General features: G+C 37.3%; 4 protein-coding genes across 4 annotated transcripts in view; 2 read left to right on the top strand and 2 right to left on the bottom strand.

The window, feature by feature from the left end:
• Positions 1 to 75: 75 nt before the first annotated feature.
• On the top strand, positions 76 to 449 carry LOC133333176 (mediator of RNA polymerase II transcription subunit 7-like; the record flags this gene model as incomplete). Its single annotated transcript, XM_061541506.1, has 1 exon — positions 76 to 449. A coding segment is annotated over one exon (330 nt), but the record flags the coding sequence as incomplete, so codon positions are not given.
• A 2,575-nt stretch (positions 450 to 3,024) lies between these two features.
• On the top strand, positions 3,025 to 5,480 carry LOC133333175 (sulfotransferase 1E1-like). Its single transcript, XM_061541505.1, has 4 exons — positions 3,025 to 3,389; positions 3,450 to 3,582; positions 3,646 to 4,043; positions 5,315 to 5,480. The coding sequence occupies exons 1-4, from the start codon at positions 3,025 to 3,027 to the stop codon at positions 5,478 to 5,480; spliced, it is 1,062 nt and encodes a 353-aa protein (XP_061397489.1).
• A 4,364-nt stretch (positions 5,481 to 9,844) lies between these two features.
• LOC133333174 (synaptic vesicle glycoprotein 2A-like) overlaps positions 9,845 to 22,997 on the bottom strand; it is a 38,204-nt gene continuing 25,051 nt past the window's right edge. Inside the window, exons 2-9 of the mRNA XM_061541504.1 lie at positions 13,728 to 14,097; positions 13,483 to 13,661; positions 13,237 to 13,418; positions 12,903 to 13,147; positions 12,674 to 12,839; positions 10,144 to 10,261; positions 9,923 to 10,082; positions 9,845 to 9,854 (exon numbers count right to left, since the gene is read on the bottom strand). Coding sequence (XP_061397488.1) covers positions 9,845 to 9,854; positions 9,923 to 10,082; positions 10,144 to 10,261; positions 12,674 to 12,839; positions 12,903 to 13,147; positions 13,237 to 13,418; positions 13,483 to 13,661; positions 13,728 to 14,097 — 1,430 coding nt within the window. The remainder of the gene's footprint in view (positions 9,855 to 9,922; positions 10,083 to 10,143; positions 10,262 to 12,673; positions 12,840 to 12,902; positions 13,148 to 13,236; positions 13,419 to 13,482; positions 13,662 to 13,727; positions 14,098 to 22,997) is intronic.
• Positions 16,175 to 18,086, bottom strand: LOC133333172 (sulfotransferase 1E1-like). Its single transcript, XM_061541502.1, has 4 exons — positions 17,812 to 18,086; positions 17,612 to 17,744; positions 16,397 to 16,797; positions 16,175 to 16,322 (listed from the first exon to the last, which is right to left on the bottom strand). Exons 1-4 carry the CDS (start codon positions 18,084 to 18,086, stop codon positions 16,175 to 16,177), a joined length of 957 nt encoding a protein of 318 aa, XP_061397486.1.

Genomic DNA, 22,997 nt, shown 5'->3' with positions numbered 1-22,997 from the left:
GCGAAGAACAGAAAAGGTATGGTATGGTGGGATTTCCAGACTAGAACTAAACTTTAATGTATTTCCCTTTTTCAGATTGATGATTTGAGTTTATTGTTTGTCCATATGCATCATTTGCTCAATGAATTTCGGCCCCATCAGGCCCGTGAAACCCTTCGCGTTATGATGGAAACACAAAAACGTCAACGAGTGGAGACGACAACACGTTTCGAAAAGCACCTGGAACGGGTTTGTGATATTGTCAATACGGCTTTTAGTGACCTGCCCGAAATCACAGATGACGATATGAGCGATAGTGATATAAAAATGGAAATTGATTCGCAAGATTCAAGTAATAACAATAAATCGGATGCGGTCAATCAACTGGATCGTATTATGTGCAGTGTTATTGATAGCATGGAATAACCTCAGGTGTGGTTGGGCATATGTTCTGACATTAGTTATTAGTAGATATACACATAGGTTAACAACCATTATTTTTTGTAATTTTATTATAATTTAGATATATTTCTATACTAAAAAGAAAAAGAAATAATAACAACAAAACTTGCCATTATTGCAAGTGTATGTATGTTCAAGTACTGAAAACAATATTTTTTTTAATAATATAAATTGTGTATAAAGATTAAATGTAAAATACAAAATACATAATGTAGATGATAGTAAACATAAATAATGGCAATAATCATGATAGTAATGTGCTGAAAACATTTCTATGCAAGTGTCAAAGTAATATGATATATAAAATTGAAACAAAAAAAGAAAATGAACATGTTTTAAGTTTGGGTATTTGTTTCTATCTTCGGCTGTATAACTTTTGCAATGGAGGAAATAATGTATCATTTGGAAAAAAATTACTTATTGTTAAAATTGAACTACTTCTTCGATGATTAAAAATTACAATTTTTATATTTAACTGTTGTTTTTGTTCATTATATTTTGGTATTTTTCTGTATTGAAGCTGTAAGTTAAAGACCTACCAATTGCTCTGTATAGATATAGGAGGTCTTCATAAAGACCAATTGTTCTGTATGGACACCAAGGTTTTTATAAGGCCAATTGGTCTTATAAATACCAATATTCGGTACTTTGGTTCGCACTCATTTTATACCATTCACAACACTGTGGTACAGGGTATTATGTCTTTGTGCATATGTTTATAACAGGCAAAAGGAAACGAGATAGACACATGATTCCTTTTGAAAATATGAATAGAATCACTTTCTAAGTCGATTTATGCATGTCCGTCCGCCTGTCCATGCAACAAAATGCAGGTCGCATTTATGATTCGAATCGGATGAAATTTGGCACAACTCATTTATTTGATCCAAAGACGAACCCTATTGAAATTTAGAAAAAAGGTTTAGATTTTGATATAGCTTCTATAAATATTTTCGTCCGATTTTAGGTAAATGGGGCTCCAAAGTCCCTGTATATCTTTCGATCTGCACGAAATTTGGCACAGCGTAATGAATTAGGTATAGAATGATGTGTGTTAAGTTTCCTGAAAATCAGTTTAGATTTAGATATAGCTCCCATATATATTTTCGTTCGATTTTATGTAAATGGTGCACCAAAGTCCCTACATATTCTTGGATTTGCACGAAATTTGTCATAGCGTACTGAATTGTGTTTAGAATGATGTGTAGTAAGTTTGGGATCGGTTCAGATTTCTATATAGCTCTCACATATTCATATATTTTCGTCAGATTTAATATAAATGGCTCTCCAAACTCCTAATGTTTGTCCGATTAATAAGAAATTTTGAACAATGTATCAAATTGAGACTTGAATGGCGTTATTGCATTTTGTTGAAATTGGTGCAGAAGCAGCCATAGCTTCCATATGTATTTCGAACGGTTGTCTGATTGAAATTAAATGTTTAGCAGTGCGGCGTACCGAATGGCGTGTATCAATTTTGCTTCAAATCGTTTTCCATAAATTTGTCTCATGGTTCGCAGACGACACTAAATCTGCCCAGAATGACATGCGTAAGTTCCTTCGAGGGAACATTGACATGCAAATGTAAGGATACATATGCGCAATATATCCAAAGTGGTTTACTACTTTCCTTACTGGTTCTGTATTGAATCTGTAGGTTAAATACCTAGGAATTGCTCTGTATAGAGACCGGAGGTCTTCATAAAGACCAATTAGTCTGTATAGAGACCATAGATTTATATAACTACGAATTGGTATGTATAGAGGCTGGAGGTCTTTATAAGGCCAATTGTTCTGTATGGAAACCAGAGGTATTTGTAAACACCAATTGGTCTGTATGGAGACCATAGGTCTTTATAAAGACCAATTGGTCTATATGAAAACCAGAGGTCTTTATAAAGAGACCAGAGTCACATTAGGTCATATTAGGTTTGTTTTTCCGTTCGTAACTCATCGAAATAACCATTTCCAATCCAATAAAGTATAAATGTATATTCTTGACAATTTAAGAATGTCATTCTGTCTGTTGTTATCACTATAGTCTCTAAACGAATTGAAGCAAGAGTTGTATTTTTCTGCAGGCAGGTCAAGTTCGAAGATGGGCTATATCGTTTAGGCATAGCCCCCATATAAGGTTACCCCAATTTTCCGATATTTTGGGGTTCTTGTGCGCGTTCTTATTGGGTACTAAAAATATCCACCAAAAAATTATAAATATAGATTCACTTTTTCCGGTAGCCCCATATACGGTATCCTAAATCTTGTTGCACAGTTTTATAGGTTTCATTTTGAATGCGTACATTTGGCTTGGCCGAATTTATTTACTTGTTTTAATATTATTTCATATTTATTTCACTTGTTTTAATATTGAGCTAGTGTAAACAAGCTTTTAACTAATGTAGATGCTCAGCTAGTACCGGCGAATATAAACAGAAATTAATTGATAGCGATAGTGCTCAGCAATTGACCTATGTGGTCATACAAGACATACCGTCTCTCGCTCTAATCGCAGACATTGTTGGCATTTAAAATGCATTCGACAACATTAAATCTCAAAATCAGAATAGTGTTCAGTATTCTAAGATGACGCATTTCGTTATAACGCCTTCCGTAATGAAAATTATTACAACATTGTTAATAATTTTAAAAATTTTCGTTGTCGGCATAAATTCTACAACAATATCAGCGGTTAAATACAAACCTCCAAGTTATCCAACAAATTTATTAACGAAAGATTGGCCAGAACGTGAAATCAAATATTGGGGTGTAAGTGAAGAATTTTTAAATAAGGTACATAACTTGGAGATATTCGAGGATGATGTTTGGCTGGTTACACTGCCCAAGTGTGGTACAACATGGATGCAAGAGTTGTTGTGGTTGGTCTTGAATGATTTTGATTTTGCTCGAGCTACGGAGGAACATTTGGAAATTCGTTCACCATTTTTAGAGTGAGATGTGATAGGTGATTGGTATTTGATAATGTTTTAAGAATTTTTCATTCTGTCTAGATTCGATTATTTGGTAAATGAAGATTTGGAATCAGCATTTAAGCCCATAGAAAATCTGAAACGTCCTCGTTTGATAAAGACCCATTTGTGTTTGCCACTTTTGCCACGACAATTATGGGAGAAAAAAGCAAAGGTAAGGAATTAAAAATATAACTTAAATACGATATTACTTTAAATAAATCTTTTATTATTTCAGATCGTCTATGTTGCGCGCAATTTAAAGGATGCCCTTGTCTCCGATTATTATCACATGCGTAATATTGATTTTGTTCAAAATCAAACTCTTGAGAATTTCGTCCGCGAAGAAATCGAAAATGGCGATTCGGATATGCAATTCTTACATTTAACCGAATTCTATTCATTACGTAATGGATCGTGGATATTCTATACAAGTTTTGAACGTATGAAACGCGATTTACGTCAAGTTATCTTGGATGTCTGCCGATTTCTGAATCGAACTATTGATAATGAAACAATGGTGCGAATGCTTAAACATTTATCATTCGATGAAATGAAAATGAATCCGAAAACGAATCATTTATGGGAATATGAACAGATACGAAATAAATTCGGAATGGAATCTGGAAAACCTGAGTAAGTCGTTAGGATAAATATATAACTCATAGGGCTATGTGGAGATCTGAGATCTTTATAAAGACCCATGGGGATGTATACAGATCACAGGTGTTAATAAAGTCCCATAGGACTGGTCCATGAAATCTTAGTTCTTTATAAACACCTATGGGTCTATATAGAGACTTGAGGTCGTTATAAACCCCATGGGGCCTATATAGAGACCTAGAGGTCTTTATAAAGACCAATTGTTCTCTATGGAGACCTAATGTCTTTATAAAGACCAATTGGTCTGTATAGAGAGTATGGAGACCAGAGATCTTTATAAAGATCCATTGGACTGTATGGAGACCAGAGGTAGTTATAAAGACCCATGGGGCTGTATAGAGGCCAGAGGTCTTTATAAAGACTAATTGGTCTGTACGGACACCAGAGGTCTTTACAAAGACATATGGGGCTGTATAAACAGCAGATGTCTTTATAATGACCCACGGGACTGTATATAGACTAGAGGTCTTCAGGAAGACCCATGGGGCTGTATAGAGACCAGAGGTCTATATAAAGACCCATGGTGCTGCATGTAGACACGAGATCTTTATTAAGACCCATGGGGCTGTATAGAGACCAGAGGTCTTTATAAAAACCGATGGGGCTGTATAGAGACCAGAAGTCTTTATAAAGACCCATGGGGCTGTATAGAGACCAGAGGTTTTTATAAAGACCCATGGGGATGTATGAGTCCAGGGGTTTTTATAAAGACCCATGGGGCTGTATGAGACCACAGGTTTTTATAAAGACCCATGGGGCTATATAGAGACCAGACGTCTTTATAAAGACCCATGGTGCTGCATAGAGGCCAGAGGTCTTTATAAAGACCCATGGGGCTGCATAGAGGCCAGAGGTCTTTATAAAGATCCATGGGGCTGTATAGAGACGAGATGTCTTTACAAAGACCCATGAGGCTTTATAGAGACCCGAGGTCTTTATAATGACCCATGGGACTGTATAGAGACCAGAGGTCTTTACAAAGGCTGTGGGTCTGTATGGAGACCAGAGGTCTTTATAACGACCAATTGGTCTGTATTTAGACAAGTGATCTTTATAAAGACCAATTGGTCTGTATGCATATCAGAGTTCTTTATAAAGATCTCCATATAGACCATTAAATGGAGACCAAAGTTCTTTATTAAGACCGATTGGTCTGTATGGAAGCCAGAGGTTTTTATTAAGCCTAGCACATCGTTTTAACCCACATATCTTACATATAATTATTTTTTGTAACATTTCCCTAGGTTCAATTTTATACGCAAAGGAAAGGTGAATGCTTATAAGGAAGAGTTATCCAAGGATATGGTGCAAAAATTGGACAATTGGATGGAAGATAACTTAAGGAAATTTAATATAACATTAAATGAATTGTTGTTGTTAAATAATGTAACAAATGTTGTAACAAAATAAGTGATTCCTCATGCAATTTTTGATAATTTATTGGAGTCACTGTAAACAGATATATATGTATAAATATATACTACCTTTAGAACCACATAGAGAGGAAGGATCTCAGTGGGATGTTGTCCTTCTTCCGGCAGGAATTTTATTTGCACGCACACGGCACGGTTGCATACATTTAAATTGAAAGGAGTAGCTACCATAACAGAGCCCAAAGGAGAATTCAACATAAATGTATCAGAATTTATTTACGATCTACGGCAATCATAAAGATGAACCAGTAAGGAAAGTAGTAAAGTCGGACTGGGCCGACTATATGATACCCTTCACCACTTTGGGTATATTGTACATATGCATCCTAACAATTGCATGTCTATGTTCCCTCTTTCTCCAACCTATCCTAACTGTAATTTCATTCGAGCAGATTTAGAGCCGTCTGCGTAACATGGGGAAAATTTATGGAAAACGATTTGTAGCAAAATTGATACATTAAAAATATAATCTATATGTGGGAGCTATATCTAAATCTAAACCGATTTCCACGAAAATTAACACACATCTTTCAAGACTTAATTCAGTACGCCATGCCAAATTTTGTGCAAATCGACGGATATATATAGGGACTTTGGTGCACCATTTACATAAAAACGGTCGAAAATATATATGAGAGCTTTATCTAAATCTGAACCGATTTTCACGAAATTTAACACACACTGTTCTAGACTTAATTTAAATTACTTTAACTATTTCAAGGACTATTAATAAGATAATTGAGGAAGATCAGCTGCTTCTTGTTGAAGGTATGTTCTTGCTCTGCTTCCAGTGGATGAAGGAAAAAACACTTGTGCTCCGGCTGGCGGCTTTATTGAAAGTGATTATCAATACCTTACACACTATACAAGAAAAACTTATTGCTACGACTATTTACAAACTTATATGTAGGTCACACTAGGCGATCTCATCGCAATTACTGTATGTTGTGTGTTGGAAATCCGTAACGCGGAATTCAATAATTACAACACTTAGATTTTAAAAACCAATCATTGAGAATTAACTACATATTATTAACACGTAAATATCATCTAAATTTATTATATTAAACTTGAGAAAAATAAGCTGCTTTTTTTTGGTTTTTGGGTATCCTTATTAAAAGGTATTGGCTTATTTCGTGAAATGCCTATTTGTATAAAACAAAGGATTTGATTTGAAATTTTACTACTTCCATGAAAACCCTCATGGATCCCAGGGTCCCTCTCATAAAGAATTTAACGATATTAGAGTAGAGTTTCCTAGTAGGAAATCCTGGGCAAGTGGCTCTTTACCCTTGACCGGTCTGTCGATATTTACAGACAGGTCGAAAATGGTGGAAGGTACGGGTGCACACATATCACATAAACGAAACGATCCTTGCAGCGTTTTTCATGCGGAAATCCTGGCAATAACGAAAGCGGCTGAGATAGTCAAAACACTTACTGCCGACAATATAAGACCGGTGACTATATGTCAATAGTCAGGCGGCCTTTAGGTAAGGTTTTGGGATGTGCAGTCACTTATGTGGCTGCAGCACTCCGGGACCGTGATCATCCACGAAAAGAAAGACGAATTTGGAGTAGTTCATGTATTGTTGTTTATGATATGATTAAGTGATAGACTGTTAATTTTAAGCTTAGGGAGTATTCCATGTAATGAAGTTTTTGGAATTGTTCATGGCCCTTTGCGCTAGGTTGAAGATATGGTGAGATCTATAGGGGAGAAAAGAAGGGGGATAGATGAGAATCTTACAAGAAAATGTAAGAAGCTTGGTTTTAAATAGTGTCGATGGCTATAGAGATCGGACAGAAGATATATTACGTGTCAAGGTTGCACATTCCCAACCACTTTAGGTTTCTAATTATGCTATAGATTAGAGCAGGTTCCTTTGTTGAGAAGAAACTAAGACTCGGTGGAAAATGAGCACCCACTAGTCTGTGCCGCCTGTAAGCCAGGACTGGATAGTGACACAGGAGATGCTCAATTGTATCTGTCTCCTCCTCGTCAACTCAGAGTCTACAGTAATCAATTGCATAATGATCCCATTTACTAGGTTCAACAGTGTGTCCTTTTGGTAGAACAGTGTGTCCTTTTGGTAGACAGAGTCGGCCAAATAGACCTTGACACATTGCACCTAGGTTCGTTGTGCCAAAGTTCATAGGCTCTTTCGTCAAAGAACGTTTCAAAGTTCCGATAAAGTTGATATATGGGTGGTTTGTTTGAGTCATCAATTTATAGATCTGTAGATTGAGATCCTCGTCTAGCAAATTCTTCTGCTCGTTCATTACCCATGATGTCACGGTGTCCTGGTACCCAACACAGCTGACAGCTGTAAGTTCTTCCAAAGCTGTTCTACACTTGAGAAAATATAGAGAAAAATAGAAAATCAGACCGTCCAGAGGAGGGTTACTCCGGTTCCAGTCGTCTCTACTAGGAATAACGACATCTACATCGTCAAATCTCAGGACTGGTGATATATAGTCGCTTAGTTTTATGCGTAGATCCAATATGCCATAATATCTGGTTCGTTCAAGATACAACCATGCCCAAAGGTACAACTTCGCCAGAGGTTTTGTTCATGCAGCCGTTGGGCGCTACGTACGGCCTGGTGCTTTATGCTGAGGCCCAGAGGCTTTAAGTTCAGCGTGCTTTCAGAGCTGCTTGTGGTGTACTTCAGGGGTTCGCAGTCGTCGAATCTACTGATTGGAAAAATCCGTAGAAGCTACTGCGAGGTAGTTGGTAACATATGGTCAACAGAACCTGGATGCAGGATTTCCAAAACCATCTGGTCAGAATTGTCTCGCCGTATAACTTCTTCGCTGCTGTCTTATAGTAAGAGGAATATAAAAATCATTGTGGGGATCTCTCACTTCCAAATGGGACATTAACGGAGTAGATTACCGCCGTCTATGTGAGGATGAGGAAGAGCTGGGAACAATTGAACATGTTGGGCGTTGTTTCAATATAATGCTGAACTGAATGTTTTGATTTAGATTTGAAATTAATCTTTGTTAAGTCGTTAAATTCTCGAAGCAATGACATATTCAGATGATCTTGAAATACTTTTAATAGCGGAATCCTGTAGACTTGCTATAGAACCATTGCATTTCCGATTAGTGTGGGGGTCTATAAGAGTATTATTCTTAATATCGATATTTAAGTCCATATTTCCACAGAAAATCTGATCCAATAAAAGGTTATTGTACATCAACAATTACGATGTTCCATTTAAACAATCGATTCGTTCCCAATTCTATGGAAAGGGGTTTTGTGCCATATTTCCTGATCGGAAGTATGACTGAGAGGTTGATTGCGCATGGATTCTGACACAGGATATACCGTTAAATCTGTTCCTGTATCTGCTAAATACATGGTTTTCGATTTAATATCTCGAAGAAACAGGCGACATATCTCTTTGACACACTCATCCGTCACCAAAGACGGTGAATTATTCAGTTTTCCGAACTTGGAGGCTTATAATTCCATGGAGCAACACATTTTCTGGCTTTCTCCCCAAATTTGAAATGATACCAACAATAAGGTTTTGATTTAATTCCGGAATTTGACCGTCTATTCCTTGATGATGATGACTTGCTACGGCTTCTTGGGGGAATCTATCTGCGTGCAGAGCGTTTGCAATTTCTTCTCAATTTCGTCTAAACGAGTGCTCGATGAAGAAAAGCGGCACACATCTGATTCACTGCTATCCATAATCTTGTCGACCATCGTTGACAATTTGTCAAGACTGTCTTCACTAACTGACAATATTGCTTTCATTTGTGAAGGAAGTCGCTGCATCCACAACTGCTTCAAAATGTCGTTTGAAACCTTACTGCATTTCGGATAATAATTCTGAAGGCTTCTTGTCTCCAAGTTCAATGTTCGTCAAATGCTTCTTGAGACGCTTCTCCTCTGAATCCGAGAAACTGTTAATAAGTTTTCCCTTAAGCGTGTCGTACATGTTTTCCGCAGGAGGATCGAAGATGATGTTTAATACCTTCTCCAAAATACTGCTTTCAGTAGATGCGACAATAGTATGGAATTTTGTGGAATCTTGCGTAATACCAGCCATAATGAATTGCGATTCCATTTGTTTGAACAACAGCAGCGGGTCGGAACGGAATGGAAGAGCCTTTACAGCTACTCGCTAAACTTCCATTGATGGTCCAGAATTTGTAGCGGCGGTTGCCATTAGTAGGTCTGATTTCAGTTCATTTTGCCGTTGTTCTTACTAAATCTCCAATCTCCATTTGCTGTGAGCGTGCGATCAAAGAAATGCAAGACTTATACAATTCATGTTGCAACAAACCTAACCTACCACTGAGATTAACCCTATACAATGACTAATCCAATCTAAACTCAGATAAAAAGTCATCGAAATATGAAACCTCATATGAGATTTAAAAAAGCCATATTTTTACCTTAGTGTTGTAGGAAATATGGCTACAACCATACCCAGCAGGGATGAAGTTGAAATACTGCACACAGTTATAAACAAGGATGATATGATGAGTGTTGTGAGACCGCTATTTGACCAAAATAGACTGAATCCCAAAATACCAGATATTAAGAGGCCATAAGCTGAAATTAAGATTGAGGAATTAGTAATAGTATATATGGCACATAAAGATAATTGACTTACTTAATAAACGTTTGGGACCCAGGGCACGTACAATCAATCCCGCAAAGCAATAACCGACCAAGCCCACAATGGATACAATAATATTGTTCAAATATGTATCGACCGATACATCTTTGTTCTGAAAAAGAGTAAATGAAAGAAACAATTTAATATTTTAATGAAAGAAATTCGCTGAATAATTATGAGTGAACGAGTGTTTAGGCAAAATGTCTGAAGAGCCATATTTTCAAGGCATGGGTGTCTCGAGGATCACTACTGGGAGCGGTAATATCTCATTTGTTCATTTGTGGCATACCGGGGCACTGTGAAGGAGAGTTGCTGTTAATATACGCTTATGATCTGTGGTTTTCAAAATCGTATTCATTAGAGTGAGGCAATTGCTCTCCAGAAGCTTTTTGATCTTGTTGGACCGCTCAGCAAATGGAACTAGGTAATTCATCTAGTTCCTTTTAGTTCAATCGTTCATTGGCAATTCGGTCAATGAACTGGAGCAAATGGAACTAGATGGACCAGTTCCTTTCGCAACGAAGGAACTCTAAAATTCATGTCTACGGATAAGAGTTTCCGAAAATAATTCCCATCTATAAAAGATGTCAATTAATACATCAGTGCTTCAGAAAGGATGTAGTATCATGGAGTCATCCTGAACGGTACACTCCTTTTCTGCCTTAATCCTCGTTGTTGTTGTAGCAACTGTCTACATGTTTTTTGTATTTTCTATTATTCTGGTTCTGACTCCTCTGTTTCCAGGTTCAGGAAGGTTGCAATCTGCATGGGCTGCGTAAATAGACTCCGGCGACAGATGAGTGGGTTTAGCAGGGCAGTTAAATAGATCTGCTGTTCTACTGCATTCACATTGTATTGGTCCATTGCCTGAGTCACTGCTTCCGTGTGAATGCCGGTAATTCCTACTCGACAAGCCTGTTAATCTAGGGGTCCTCTTTTATAAGGTTGGGGGGATCCTATCCATAAGATGATGGCATGGATGATTACTGCGATAACACCCAAGCAGGTACTGCATCGACAACATTCTGTTGTGACGATGTACGGGTAAGACCATTGCCTCCCCTTGTGGCGTCACAAGGAGGCACCCTGTCGCAGTTCTCAGGGCGACATTTTGACAGGTTTGAATGTTCTTCTACTGCGTATCGCTTACATTCGCCAATCACACTGGCGCCGCATTGCTTACCACCGACCGACCTATTGCTTTGGAGGGGGTCAACAAGGTCTCTTTATCAGCACCCCAAGAGCTGCCGGCAGGCGACTTGAGGACATTGTTCCTGCTTCTCATCTTATCGCAAATAGCGATAAGATAGCTTGTGCGGACGACTTAAATAAGCTATCAAACTTTTCACCCAAAGTTTTGGGATAGTCTGTGGTCGGAATGTTCATGATGTTCAGAGGGAGCTTCATTTCAGCCGTCCATGTGGTGAACAGAGTGGATGTGGATTTGGCGGCGGATGTCTTTATATTCCCCAGATTGAATAACTTTACTACATCAGCTATGTTTACATTTAATTTTTCACAGATGTCATCGATAATTGGACCCGACGCCATGATCGTACAATCATCCGCATACATTACGACCTCTATGCCGTCCGGTGGTTGTGGAATTTTAGAAAGGTAGAGGTTAAACAGTTCCGGAGATATGACCTCACCATGGGGCACTCCCTGTTTCACTCTACGGGATTTAGACTTCTTGTTTCTGAATTCCACATATGACTGGCGACCACACTTGTAATTGATTATCCAACGTTTCAAACTAGGCCGGAGGTTGGTCTAATCATTGTCCTCGAACAGCTTGGCGTGATTGACAGTATCGAAGGCTTTCGATAAGTCAAGAGCCACTAACACTGTTCAGTCGGACGGCCTGTTCTGGTTAAGTCATCTGCTTACATGTGTGGTTATGGCGTGTAATGTCGTAGTTGTACTGTGCATCCTCCGCAATCCATATTGATGTTGAGGGACTGAAAACCTACCTCTCATCAGAGGGAGGAGTAGTGACTCAAGCGTCTTTGCTACTGGAGACAGAAGGGAAATCGGCCTGTACGATTCACTTCTGCTGGCGTCCTTGCCGGGGTTCAGTAGCGGAACCACCCTGCCTATTTTCCAGGCTTCAGCAACAATGTGGGTAGCTAACGACAAGTTGAGAAGCAGTTAAGTACTCTACTCCAGGTTAATCCAGTTGCTTCAGCATAACCATTGAGATTCCTTCCTGTCTAGCCACTAATCTGTTGAATGGTGAGTTCTTTCACTCTTGTGTCTTCAGGTGTTGTACGACGAAACTCATCACGCTCATTCGCAAGCACCGTCGTCCCTGCTGGGAAGTTTGGTCTCACTTCGAGTATACAACCAGCAGGTATATGGCGGGCGGCTGCAGCAGTGAAGATGTTAATCATCGTAGGTTTTTAGGGTGAGTATATTGATCAAGATTTCTTGTTGGAACCTGACTCCCTAACTTTTGAATCATGGAGTGAGGCAGGTCGTGGTCCGAACTTGTTATGTGTCTATTATATTTCTGATTACTTACCGCCGTACATTCTCCCGTATAGGTGGCAATAGCGGTTGCTGTCTTATTAACACTATAATCCAAGATGACACAAAGATTTGCCGATTCATCAGTGCCGGCAAATTCATGCTCGAATTCGGCAATTGAGGCAAATAATTGTGGTAACCAAAGGCGAATGGTGTTCAAACTGCAAAGAAGAAAAAATTTAATTAGAACCAATGCCAAAAATATTCCCCTACTTCTACCTTACCCCAATAAAATGCAGAACTGCATTAGATAAACATGCAGCGATTTAGAGAGCAATGGCTTTTGGAACATGGGTCTGGCTTGTTGCCAACCTTCATGCAGACTCTGAGACATTGAACGATGTGGACGTTTGGGTTTATGCGATGCTGCAGCTTCACTATCAGCAGATTGTAGTTTATTTTCAATGGTAAAGATGACATCATTGGCGTTGGTATCTCGCGTGGGAACTTCTTCGATAAGGTGTTTGATCTGGAAAAAGTTCAATTTGGGATTTGAAAAATTAATTTTTAAAATTAAAATTTTAATAAGGACTTCAAATTCATTAATGAACAACTTACCGGATATGAAGTTCTCGGTTTCCTTTTATTAAAGGCATAGATTTTCTGAAAAGCTCTTAAGGCTTCCATATTGCGACCCTGGGACATTAAAAATTTCGGGCTTTCAGGCAAAAGCATGAGCATAAGACCAGTTACAAGACTGGGTAAGGCACAGATAAATAAAAATATTTGCCACGTATGAACTGCAAAGGAAATCAATTATAATTTTTATATTAAAATAATTAAACCCGCAAAACTCCAACATACCATTAAATTCCTCAATTTTAAATTCCCAATCTCTGGGCAATACCAGCCAAGCCAAAATGGGCAGAATTAGAGTGCCAAATGATTGCACCATACCCAAAATCATTAGGACACGTGGTCGATGTTTGGAACCATGTAATTCAGTTAAATAGGTGAATAATACTGCGCCAGGGCCATTTACACTAAAAATCAATAATTCTATTAAGAAAATTCAATTTCACTTCCAAAAATAAAATTGTCGTACTTACATTAAGCCACCCAAAAATTTAAAGCTCACCAACATAACAAAATTCTGACTTAGGGAACTGCAGACCACACAAACAGCATCTGCCAAATAGCCAACTACAAGAATTTTCTTTCTACCCTGGGTATCGGCCAGATAACCCCAAACAATGGCGGAGGCAATCATGCCAGCATATGTGGCAGCATTTAACATACCCTTATTGAAAAGAGTCAGCCGGAGATCACATTCGGCAATGGGTAGAATGTATGCCATGGTTGTGGTTGAGAAAACATTGGCCAGTGTTGCCGGAATTGCCACGAACAGTAGCAGTAGATTAAATAAACCAAATCCAGCTTCATTTATGGCCTTTTCAAAGTCTGCAGGTTCATTGGATTCTGGAAAAAGAAGAGATATGGAGAGGTTAGAATATAATATATACTAATTCGATAGTTAGTTCAAACAGCAGTAGAATGGCGCCCAATGTGGGGCATTATATTTGGTTTTGATTGTTATAAACAATATGAAAAGCGAACATAAGGGAAAGATCGTCACCAAAGCTAGCAGCAAAGCGAATTAACTTATACATTAGTATACTGATTGGACTAAACGATATGATAAACGCTCAGGGTTCAGAGAACAAATACTAGGAGCAGACGTTTGGACATTCACATGAAAAACCCGAAAGAAAAGTAGTAAAGTCGGACTGGCCCGACTATATGATACCCTTCACCACTTTGGGTATATTGTACATATGTATCCTTACAGTTGCATGTCAATGTTCCCTCGAAGGAACATACTCATGCCTTTCTGCTACCTATGCTAAATTTAATTTCATTCGGGCAGATTTAGAGTCGTCTTCCTACCATGGGACAAATTTATGGAAAACGATTTTTAGCAACATTTATACGCGCTATCAGACACCCGTTCCAAATACATACGGAAGCTATGGCTGCATCTGCGCCAATTGCAACAAAACGCAATAACGTCATTCAAGTCCCGTTTTGATACGTTGTGCAAAATTTCGTGTTAATCGGACAAACATTTGGTGTTTGGTGCACCATTTATGTAAAATCAGACGAAAATATATAAGTGAGCTATATCGAAATCTGAACCGATTTTCCCGAAACGTACCACACAGCATTCTAGACTCAATTCAGTACATTATGTAAAATTTCATGCAAATCGAAGGATATATAGGGACCTTGGTGCACCATTTACATAAAATCGGACGAAAATATATATGGGAGCTATATCGAAATCTGAACCGATTTTTCGGAAACTTACCATACATCATTCTAGACTCAACTCAGTACGCTATGTCAAATTTCGTGCAAATCGAAGAATATATTGGGACTTTGGTGCACTATTTACATAAAATCGGATGAAAATATATATGGAAGCTGTATCTAAATCTGAAACTCAGTACGATATGCCAAATTTCGTGAAAATGGAAGGATATAAAGGGTCTTTGGTGTACCATTTACATACAATCGGATGAAAATATATATGGAAGCTATATCTAAATGAAACTCAGTACGATATGCCAAATTTCGTGAAAATGGAAGGATATAAAGGGTCTTTGGTGCACTATTTACCTAAAATCGGACGAAAATATCTTAATCTGAACCGACTTTTCCCAATTTCAATAGGGCTCGTCCTTGGGCCAAATTTCATCCAATTCGAATCAAAAATGCGACCTGTACTTTGTTTACAATTTAACATCACTTAAAAAGTGATTCTATGCATATTCTCAATGGAATCATAAGTCTATCTCGTTTCCTGTTGGTATGAAATTTAGGATACTTGAATGAATTTGATTTTATTTGCACGTTGCACTCAACTGGGAATGACAAGTAGAAATTTCGTTAGAAGAGATTATTATCTTCTGAAGGTAATCGATAATAATAGCTTATCAAAGACGTGTCAGTCGCTGTGTGGTACGAAGGGTATAGATAATGCAAACTCAAAATATATTATAACTGATAAGATTAGCAGCGGTAAAATATAAATATTGTAGATTATATCGGTTTGGTGGGTTGGTCATGTTAAGACAACCCACCAAATTAATGAGTAAAAACGTGGATTTGTTCGGCCAGGCCTTCAAAATATCGGTTGAAAAATGTGCCAAAACGCCCAAACTATGGAATAATGGAAAAATCCGTTCTATGGGGGATACCCCGAACATGAGCAAATAGTCATATATTTGGTCGGGAGATTTTCTACCCAATGAGAATCCAAAATATCAAATTCAAGGCAATTTGGTTGAAAAACGTGCCAAAAATCACTAGAACACCGAAATGTTGGTTTTACTGATAGGGTCTCCGATAAATCGTTCGAGGTGTTGATCTCTATGCACAAAATGGGTCTTCTATCCATTATATTAATATTGGACCCAAGATCCCAACCATTAAAATATTTTATAAAACTTAATTTAAATTTTTTAATTTTTTTTTCAATTTTATTTCAAATAAATTAATTTTTATTTCCATTCAACAATAGCAAATCATCCAATGTTAGACCGTAATTTGATATTTTTTTCTCTACAAAGTCATCCAATTCCTTAACCAATTCCGGTGATAATTCCTTTTTGTATGAATTTGTTTCACCCTGGCGACAGAAACTGAAAATAAAGTAATAGAAAAAATTATAATCCCTTCAATTGTTCGTCATAACCTCAGAATGCCTTCAACTTACGTAAAATCGCCATCAGTACGGTTCGTTACTTTACGAACTTGTTCGATTTCCCACAAATGATTTGTTCGCGGGTTCTTTTTCATTTCGGCAAACGACAAGTGCTTTAACATTTTCTCCATTGTCGCATCATCGATGGACTTGCCCAAAAATTTACAAACATCCAAAATGACCTGGGGTAAATTGGTTTTCATTTGTTCAAAACTGGTATAGTATATCCAGGGTTCATTGCGTAGTTTATAAAATTCGTACATATTATCGAATTGTTCGTTACAATCGATCTTATACATACGGCCCTTAATGTATTGTTCAAGAGAGCATTCGACTGGCACAAGACCCATATGACGGAAGAAATGATATTCGGAGACAAAGGCATCTTTGGGACTACGTGCAACATAGATAACCTTAAGAAGGGGAAGGGAAAATTAGAAAAATGTTGCCAAATGGGAGGTGATCCTCAAAACAAAAAGGTGTCCTCTATACATTGCTGAGGTCCTCTATTCATAGAGGAAGTCCTCTATCTACAGAGGTGGTGCTCTATCTACAGAGGAGGTGTTCTATTTATAGGGGATGTGCTCTATTTATAGAGTGGAGGTCCCCTATACATCGGTCCTCTATACATAGTGGAGGTCCCCTATACATCGGTCCTCTATACATAGAGGAGGTCCTCAATACATAGAGGAGGTCCTCTATACATAGAGGAGGTCCTCTATACATAGAGGAGGTCCTCTATACATAGAGGAGGTCCTCTATACATAGAGGAGGTCCTCTATACATAGAGGAGGTCCTCTATACATAGAGGAGGTCCTCTATATATAGAGGAGGTCCTTTAAATATAGAGGAGGTCCATTATATATAGAGGAGGTCCTTTATATATAGAGGAGGTCCTTTATATATAGAGGAGGTCCTCTATACATAGAGGAGGTCCTCTATACACAGAGGAGGTTCTTTATCCATGGAGGGGGTCCTCTGAAAATAGAGGAGGGCCTCTATCCAAAAAAAGAGGACCTCTAACCATAGAGGAGGTCCTCTATACATAGAGGAAGGAATCTCTATTCATAGAGGAGGTCCTCTATCTACAGAGAAAGTCTTCTTCTATATACAGTGGAGATTTCTATCTATAGAGGAGATCTACTATCATAAGGTAGATCCTCTATCTGTATAGGTGATTCTCTGTCCCCCTTATTAAATGGACCTCGTCTTCTTTTTAGAATTTACCTTCGGTTTCTTTTCCCAAATTTGTGCTGGCAACAGTGGCAAGGCCAAATGACTTTTTACCAATCGGGGACGTTGTAAATCTTCAACTCGCTTCAAAGCTGTATCCAAATTTAAACTGACCATATAATCGAATCTGCAAATGATGAAATACGAATTACAATTTACAGTAGTCCTCCCATTATTCCATTATCCCAACTTACTCCATAAATGGAGAACGGATTTCTAAATTTTCATTTTTAGCAGTTTCAAAATCATAATCGTTTATAACGAGCCACAAAAGTTCTTGCATCCAGGTGGTACCACATTTCGGTAAGGTTACAATCCATACATCATCATCATACACTTCAACGTCATGGATCTTTTCGATGAATTTCTCACAATTGCCACGAACATAACAAACACGTTTATCCCAATGTTCTTGAGGTAGAAGATTTGTGGGATAACTTTTGGGTTTAACTTCGACGGGTTCGATCATTTTATTGTCGTGGGTTTTTTTATTCTAATAGTCGAAAACTTCTAATTCTGTTGTACTTTCAATGACTTCCGAAGGTATACTGATATATATAGTGGCATGGATTTTGCCAAAAAACTTGTAATCTTTATTGGAAACTATAAAGAGAGCCCTTATCTTTAAGAGCAGAGCTGGGAGGGTGGAATTTGTATGATTGCCCTACATTTAAAAATAGGGATGACTTAGGTAAATAATAATTTATATTTAAAACACGTGTGTTCCTAAGCACATCCTATTTTCGATATCATACTATCTGTTTAGATAATCCATAAATAAAAATATTTTTCGTTTGTAGTCTTTTTAAAAGTGCCCCTATCTTGTGCCATACTTGGGAATATTTCATTGCATCTGTAAATATTGCTTATAGATGTTGCAGTAACAATATCATATCCAAAACAATCCGCTAGCACTACTGAAAATATAAACGTACTTTCAAATTTGCTGGAACCTTTTTGGGATATATAAAAAAATTATTTTAAAATTCAAATTTGTGGCAATAATAACTCCCATCTCTGTAGCAAAAACTAATAATAATAACTAACGAATTTTTAACTGCCCATTTTTTTGATAAGTTTCATATTATTTTCGGGCAAATGCTAATGATAATTTCACATCCGATAAGATTTCCAAATACAGATTTGTTCACACACCGAGTTGGCTGCACACTATCTGAGTATGGATAACGGACAGATGGTTCCATAACACCATGACATTTCAATTTAAAATGTTTATTCGAAATTCTATGTTGTTATCTAGATTTCATTTCGATGTAATTTTATGTTCGTTATTAAAAATATTACATACAAATTTTCGCAAGAATAAAAGTAAATTCAATAAAAAATATGGCCCTTAAGTGAGGAGAAAACTCTTTTTTGTAAAATATTTCTACTGGAGAATATGATTCGACAATGATTTCTAAGAGACAAACCTCCGGAAAATCAGGATAAAATGATAGAGGTCTTTTTTTAGACAATCAAAATGCCAACATTCCGAAAAGTAGGAGGTTAGAAAAAGATTTTCTAGAAGACCATAAGTCTTCAAAAGAAAATAATAGGAGTTTATTCTAGAGCATAAACAATTCGTATACTGATCAGACCAGAATATCTTCCTATACAATAACAGAAACTTTTTCTTATAGTCGGCCAAGATGCCTTGATATAGATGAACAGATAGTCTACTTAGGCTAGAGACGGCCATATCTCCATATAAGAGGTCCTTTAAAGAAGCGGCCTCCTTAAGAAGCATAGTAGAGGCCATATATCCATAGAACAGATTTTCTACCCATAGTTAATGTATTCTCTCTATAAAAGAGGTCCTCTGTTCATAAAATAAATTCTATATCTATAGAAGAGTAAGCGATCTTTGATAGAAGACAGAGAAGAGGACCTACTTTATATATGAAATGACCTACTGTATAGGTGGATGATCTATACAGTAGAGTAACTCATCTGTAGATTGATAGAGGACCACAGCTGCAGATAAAGGACTACCACTATAGATAGATGACCTGCTCTATGGATATAGGACATCTTCTATGGAGAGAGGACATTAAATATGCATTGAAAAATTGCTTCCTATGCATTGATGACTTTCTCTATGGATATGTAATATATTTAATAGTAAATGGCATCATCTCTATAAGCAGAGGCATTCCCATTATTTATCGGTCAGTGGATAACGAAGAAGACGACCACCGTGTCTCTTTTGCAAAACCAGGGGAGTCAAAGTGGTGCATGTGAGCTTTGACCGTAAGAAGTGTCCATAATTATTTAGTTCCCTCGCGTATTGTAAAACCCTTGTAGTGTTTGTAACTCTTGGGTCCGTCGGAATTATATAAGACGTTTGGAACCCTTGTAGTATGCGAAACATGTGGATCCGTTGGAATCCGTTAAAAACACTTTGAAACGTTTGTAAAAGTACGTTTACATTGTACCGGATTTGGTTAACCCAGTGGGTTTAAATTGTTAATTACTTTGAATATATTTCAAATAAATCCTCATAAAGTAGGTTAACCTGGTAAAAAGTTCTAATATAAATGCCGTATAACTCTTGGGTCTGTTGGAATTAATTCATTATAATCCCTCAGACTATTCCTAAAACTGGTATTACATTTTCAAAATTTCTTGGTAGCATTCGTGGTTTTCGTGACTATTGAAATCAACAGTTTAGGAACACTCAGCCTCCTCAGTCCTCAGCCTTTGGGAAAAATTTTGTTGGGATTTGGGTATCCACTCTCTATCAAATTCGTAGAATAGATAAGGTCTTCTACGAATCATCAATCTAAGGCATAGGGAGTACTTATCCGATGTGTTCATCCAGGGCAAGTGGCAATACCAATCGTACAAAGTACGTTGAAGTATTCATCCACGACTTATTAATGTCCCCTGACCAGATGGTTTTGTTATGGAAGATAAAAAGGTTTTCTAATGGAAGCCCGGAAGATTTTCTTACGAAACATTTAAGGCCTTCTTATATAAGTTCGGAAAACTTTTTATAGAGGACCAGAAAGTCTTCTTGTAGAAGACCGGAATGTCTACATATTAAAAGTAGAAGACCAAAAGGTTTTTTTATAAAGGACCAAAATGTCTTCTTAAAGAATATCAGACGGTCATCTTATAGAACACCAGACTGTCTTCTTATAGAACAACAGACTGCCTTTGCATATAAGACCAGAAAGTATTCTTATATAAATTCACACCAAGACACAAACAAAACCAATGGGTGCTTTTATAGAAGTTCAAGCGTTCTCCTATTTTGACATAACCCTCATATAAAAGTCTCGACCCATTTTCGGTTTGCTGAATGTCATAGCCGAATTTGCCTACCGAAGTGTCTGTAAATTGATATTTTGTGTTTTGAGAAAATAACTTCGTGGCATAAGATCCACATAAAATTTTCGGTCGATCAAAATTTTTTTTGAAGGTGAAGGGTATAGCAAGTGCGATGCGGCCAAATTTAATGATATTTTCACTTGTTGAGCTAGTGTAAGCAAGCTTTTGATTAATACAGCTGCTCTGCTAGTACCGACAAATGTTATATGAATACAATTGACGACCACATGCATAGGTCAATTGCTGGACAAGACAAGATATACAGTCTTTCGCTCTAATCGCACACATTGTTGGCATTTGAATGTATTCGACAACATCAAATCCCAAAATCTGAATAGTGTTCAGTATTCAAAGATATCGCAGTTCGTTATAACGTCTTTCACAATGAAAATTAATATAAAATGTTTAATTTTCGGAATAAATTTAACAACAAGTTGTCAACGTATGAAAAACGATTTACGTCAAGTTATATTGAATGGGGCTTCACAGAGACTCGAGGTTTTTATATAGACCCATAGGGGTTAATAGACATAGATATCTTGTCTCCATACAGACCAATTGGGGTTTATAAAGACTTCTGGTCTCCATACAGACTAATTGGGGTTTATGAAGACCTCAGGACCCCATGGGTCTTTATAGTCGCATAGGTGTTTATAAATAATTAGTGTCTAGCCTCTTTGAAGTCTCATTGTTCTTTATACTCCTTCCTCTATGAAGACCAGTTGGTCTGTATGGAGACTAGAGGTCTGTATGGGGCTGCATTAAGACTAGTGTCCTTTATAAAAACGCATGCTGGTGCTTCACATAGACTGGAGTTCTTAATAAAGTCTGTCACATCTTTATATCCTACACAACAATGTTGTCAGGTGTACCCCCAAGAGTTTGTAACGCCCTTTAAGTAAACAGATCGTCATATCTCGACTAGCTGAGTCGATCTAAACATATGTGTCCATTATTATTTGTAAATACGATACAGACCACAATTATGGACTAATCGTCACGAAAAATTGCATATAGGATGGGTCCTAGAAGACCCCTATTGTTTTTGGTAATGATCCGATCGTATTTAGGGAATGAAAAGGACCAAAAACTTTATTTTGGCGTATATTTTTACTCCAGAAGGACATAGACCCGAAATGTTGATATTATATCCAAGAGGGGTGGTTGACCTTTAAAGTGATGCCAATTATACGTAGATATTTGAAGGCGTTTATGTGTTATGATGTTCTTTAGTATTATTATTATTACCCCACTTGAGGGCGAAAATGTCGCGCTAATCGCGTTGAAATTAAACATGAAGTTCCGATTATGGTCAATGACGTCGCATATAATTTTCGGTGGTGTTGAAATGATATTAAGGGGGTGCAATGAACCGAAATCTTTATTTTTTTATTCAATTTTCCAGTCGCTCTAAAGGCCATTATGATATGCAGACCATCACATATTATACACGGTGAAGGGGATCTGAGAAGATATTTCTAACGGCTTGGGCAATAATCCGAGGGTCAAATTATTTTATGACGTATATTCACCTCGGGAAAACAAGATTTGGAAAATATACCGGTGCTAGAAAGTGGTGCTGTTACCACAGAAACTTAGATTTCCGTGATAGTTGTGTAGGGTATCATATGGTCGGCCCCGTCCGGTTTTAAATAATATATCTTATTTATAAATATTTTCATAAAATGTTCTTAGGTTTAACTTTATACCTAAAGAAACAGGCTATAGGGAGGAGTTATCCAAGGAAATGATTCAAAAAATGAACGATTGGATGTATGATAAATTAAGGAAATATAATAAAACTTTGGATGAATTGTTATTAAATAAGTTAACAAACAACAAGCATCTGACCGGTAATGTAGCACCATCTGTTGAGAGAACGCATTGGCAACTCATAGAAAAGCGAGCATACTTTTAGGCGAAAATAAATATTACAAATAATTTAATAGGTAATAAATATCGTAATGAATTGCGAAGTTTGTTTTAAATCGATCCAGACTTAAATAAAGCCTTTAAGTATAATTTTAATCGATTTCATATAAAT

The sequence above is a fragment of the Musca vetustissima genome, unplaced genomic scaffold (assembly GCF_032173495.1).
Source record: "Musca vetustissima isolate MV318-11 ecotype Yass unplaced genomic scaffold, APGP_CSIRO_Mvet_v1 utg122399, whole genome shotgun sequence".
Lineage (NCBI taxonomy): Eukaryota > Metazoa > Arthropoda > Insecta > Diptera > Muscidae > Musca > Musca vetustissima.
This window is presented reverse-complemented; position numbering and strand designations above follow the sequence as displayed.

Excerpts from the sequence above, each read along its gene's own strand:
- LOC133333175 (XM_061541505.1), top strand. The coding sequence starts at position 3,025 with ATGACGCATTTCGTTATAACGCCTTCCGTAATGAAAATTATTACAACA. Across the intron at positions 3,390-3,449 it reads ATTCGTTCACCATTTTTAGA|ATTCGATTATTTGGTAAATG; the intron begins GTGAGATGTGAT and ends CATTCTGTCTAG. Across the intron at positions 4,044-5,314 it reads ATGGAATCTGGAAAACCTGA|GTTCAATTTTATACGCAAAG; the intron begins GTAAGTCGTTAG and ends ACATTTCCCTAG.
- LOC133333172 (XM_061541502.1), bottom strand. The coding sequence starts at position 18,086 with ATGATCGAACCCGTCGAAGTTAAACCCAAAAGTTATCCCACAAATCTT. Across the intron at positions 17,745-17,811 it reads ATCCGTTCTCCATTTATGGA|ATTCGATTATATGGTCAGTT; the intron begins GTAAGTTGGGAT and ends CATCATTTGCAG. Across the intron at positions 16,323-16,396 it reads CGTACTGATGGCGATTTTAC|TTTCTGTCGCCAGGGTGAAA; the intron begins GTAAGTTGAAGG and ends CTTTATTTTCAG.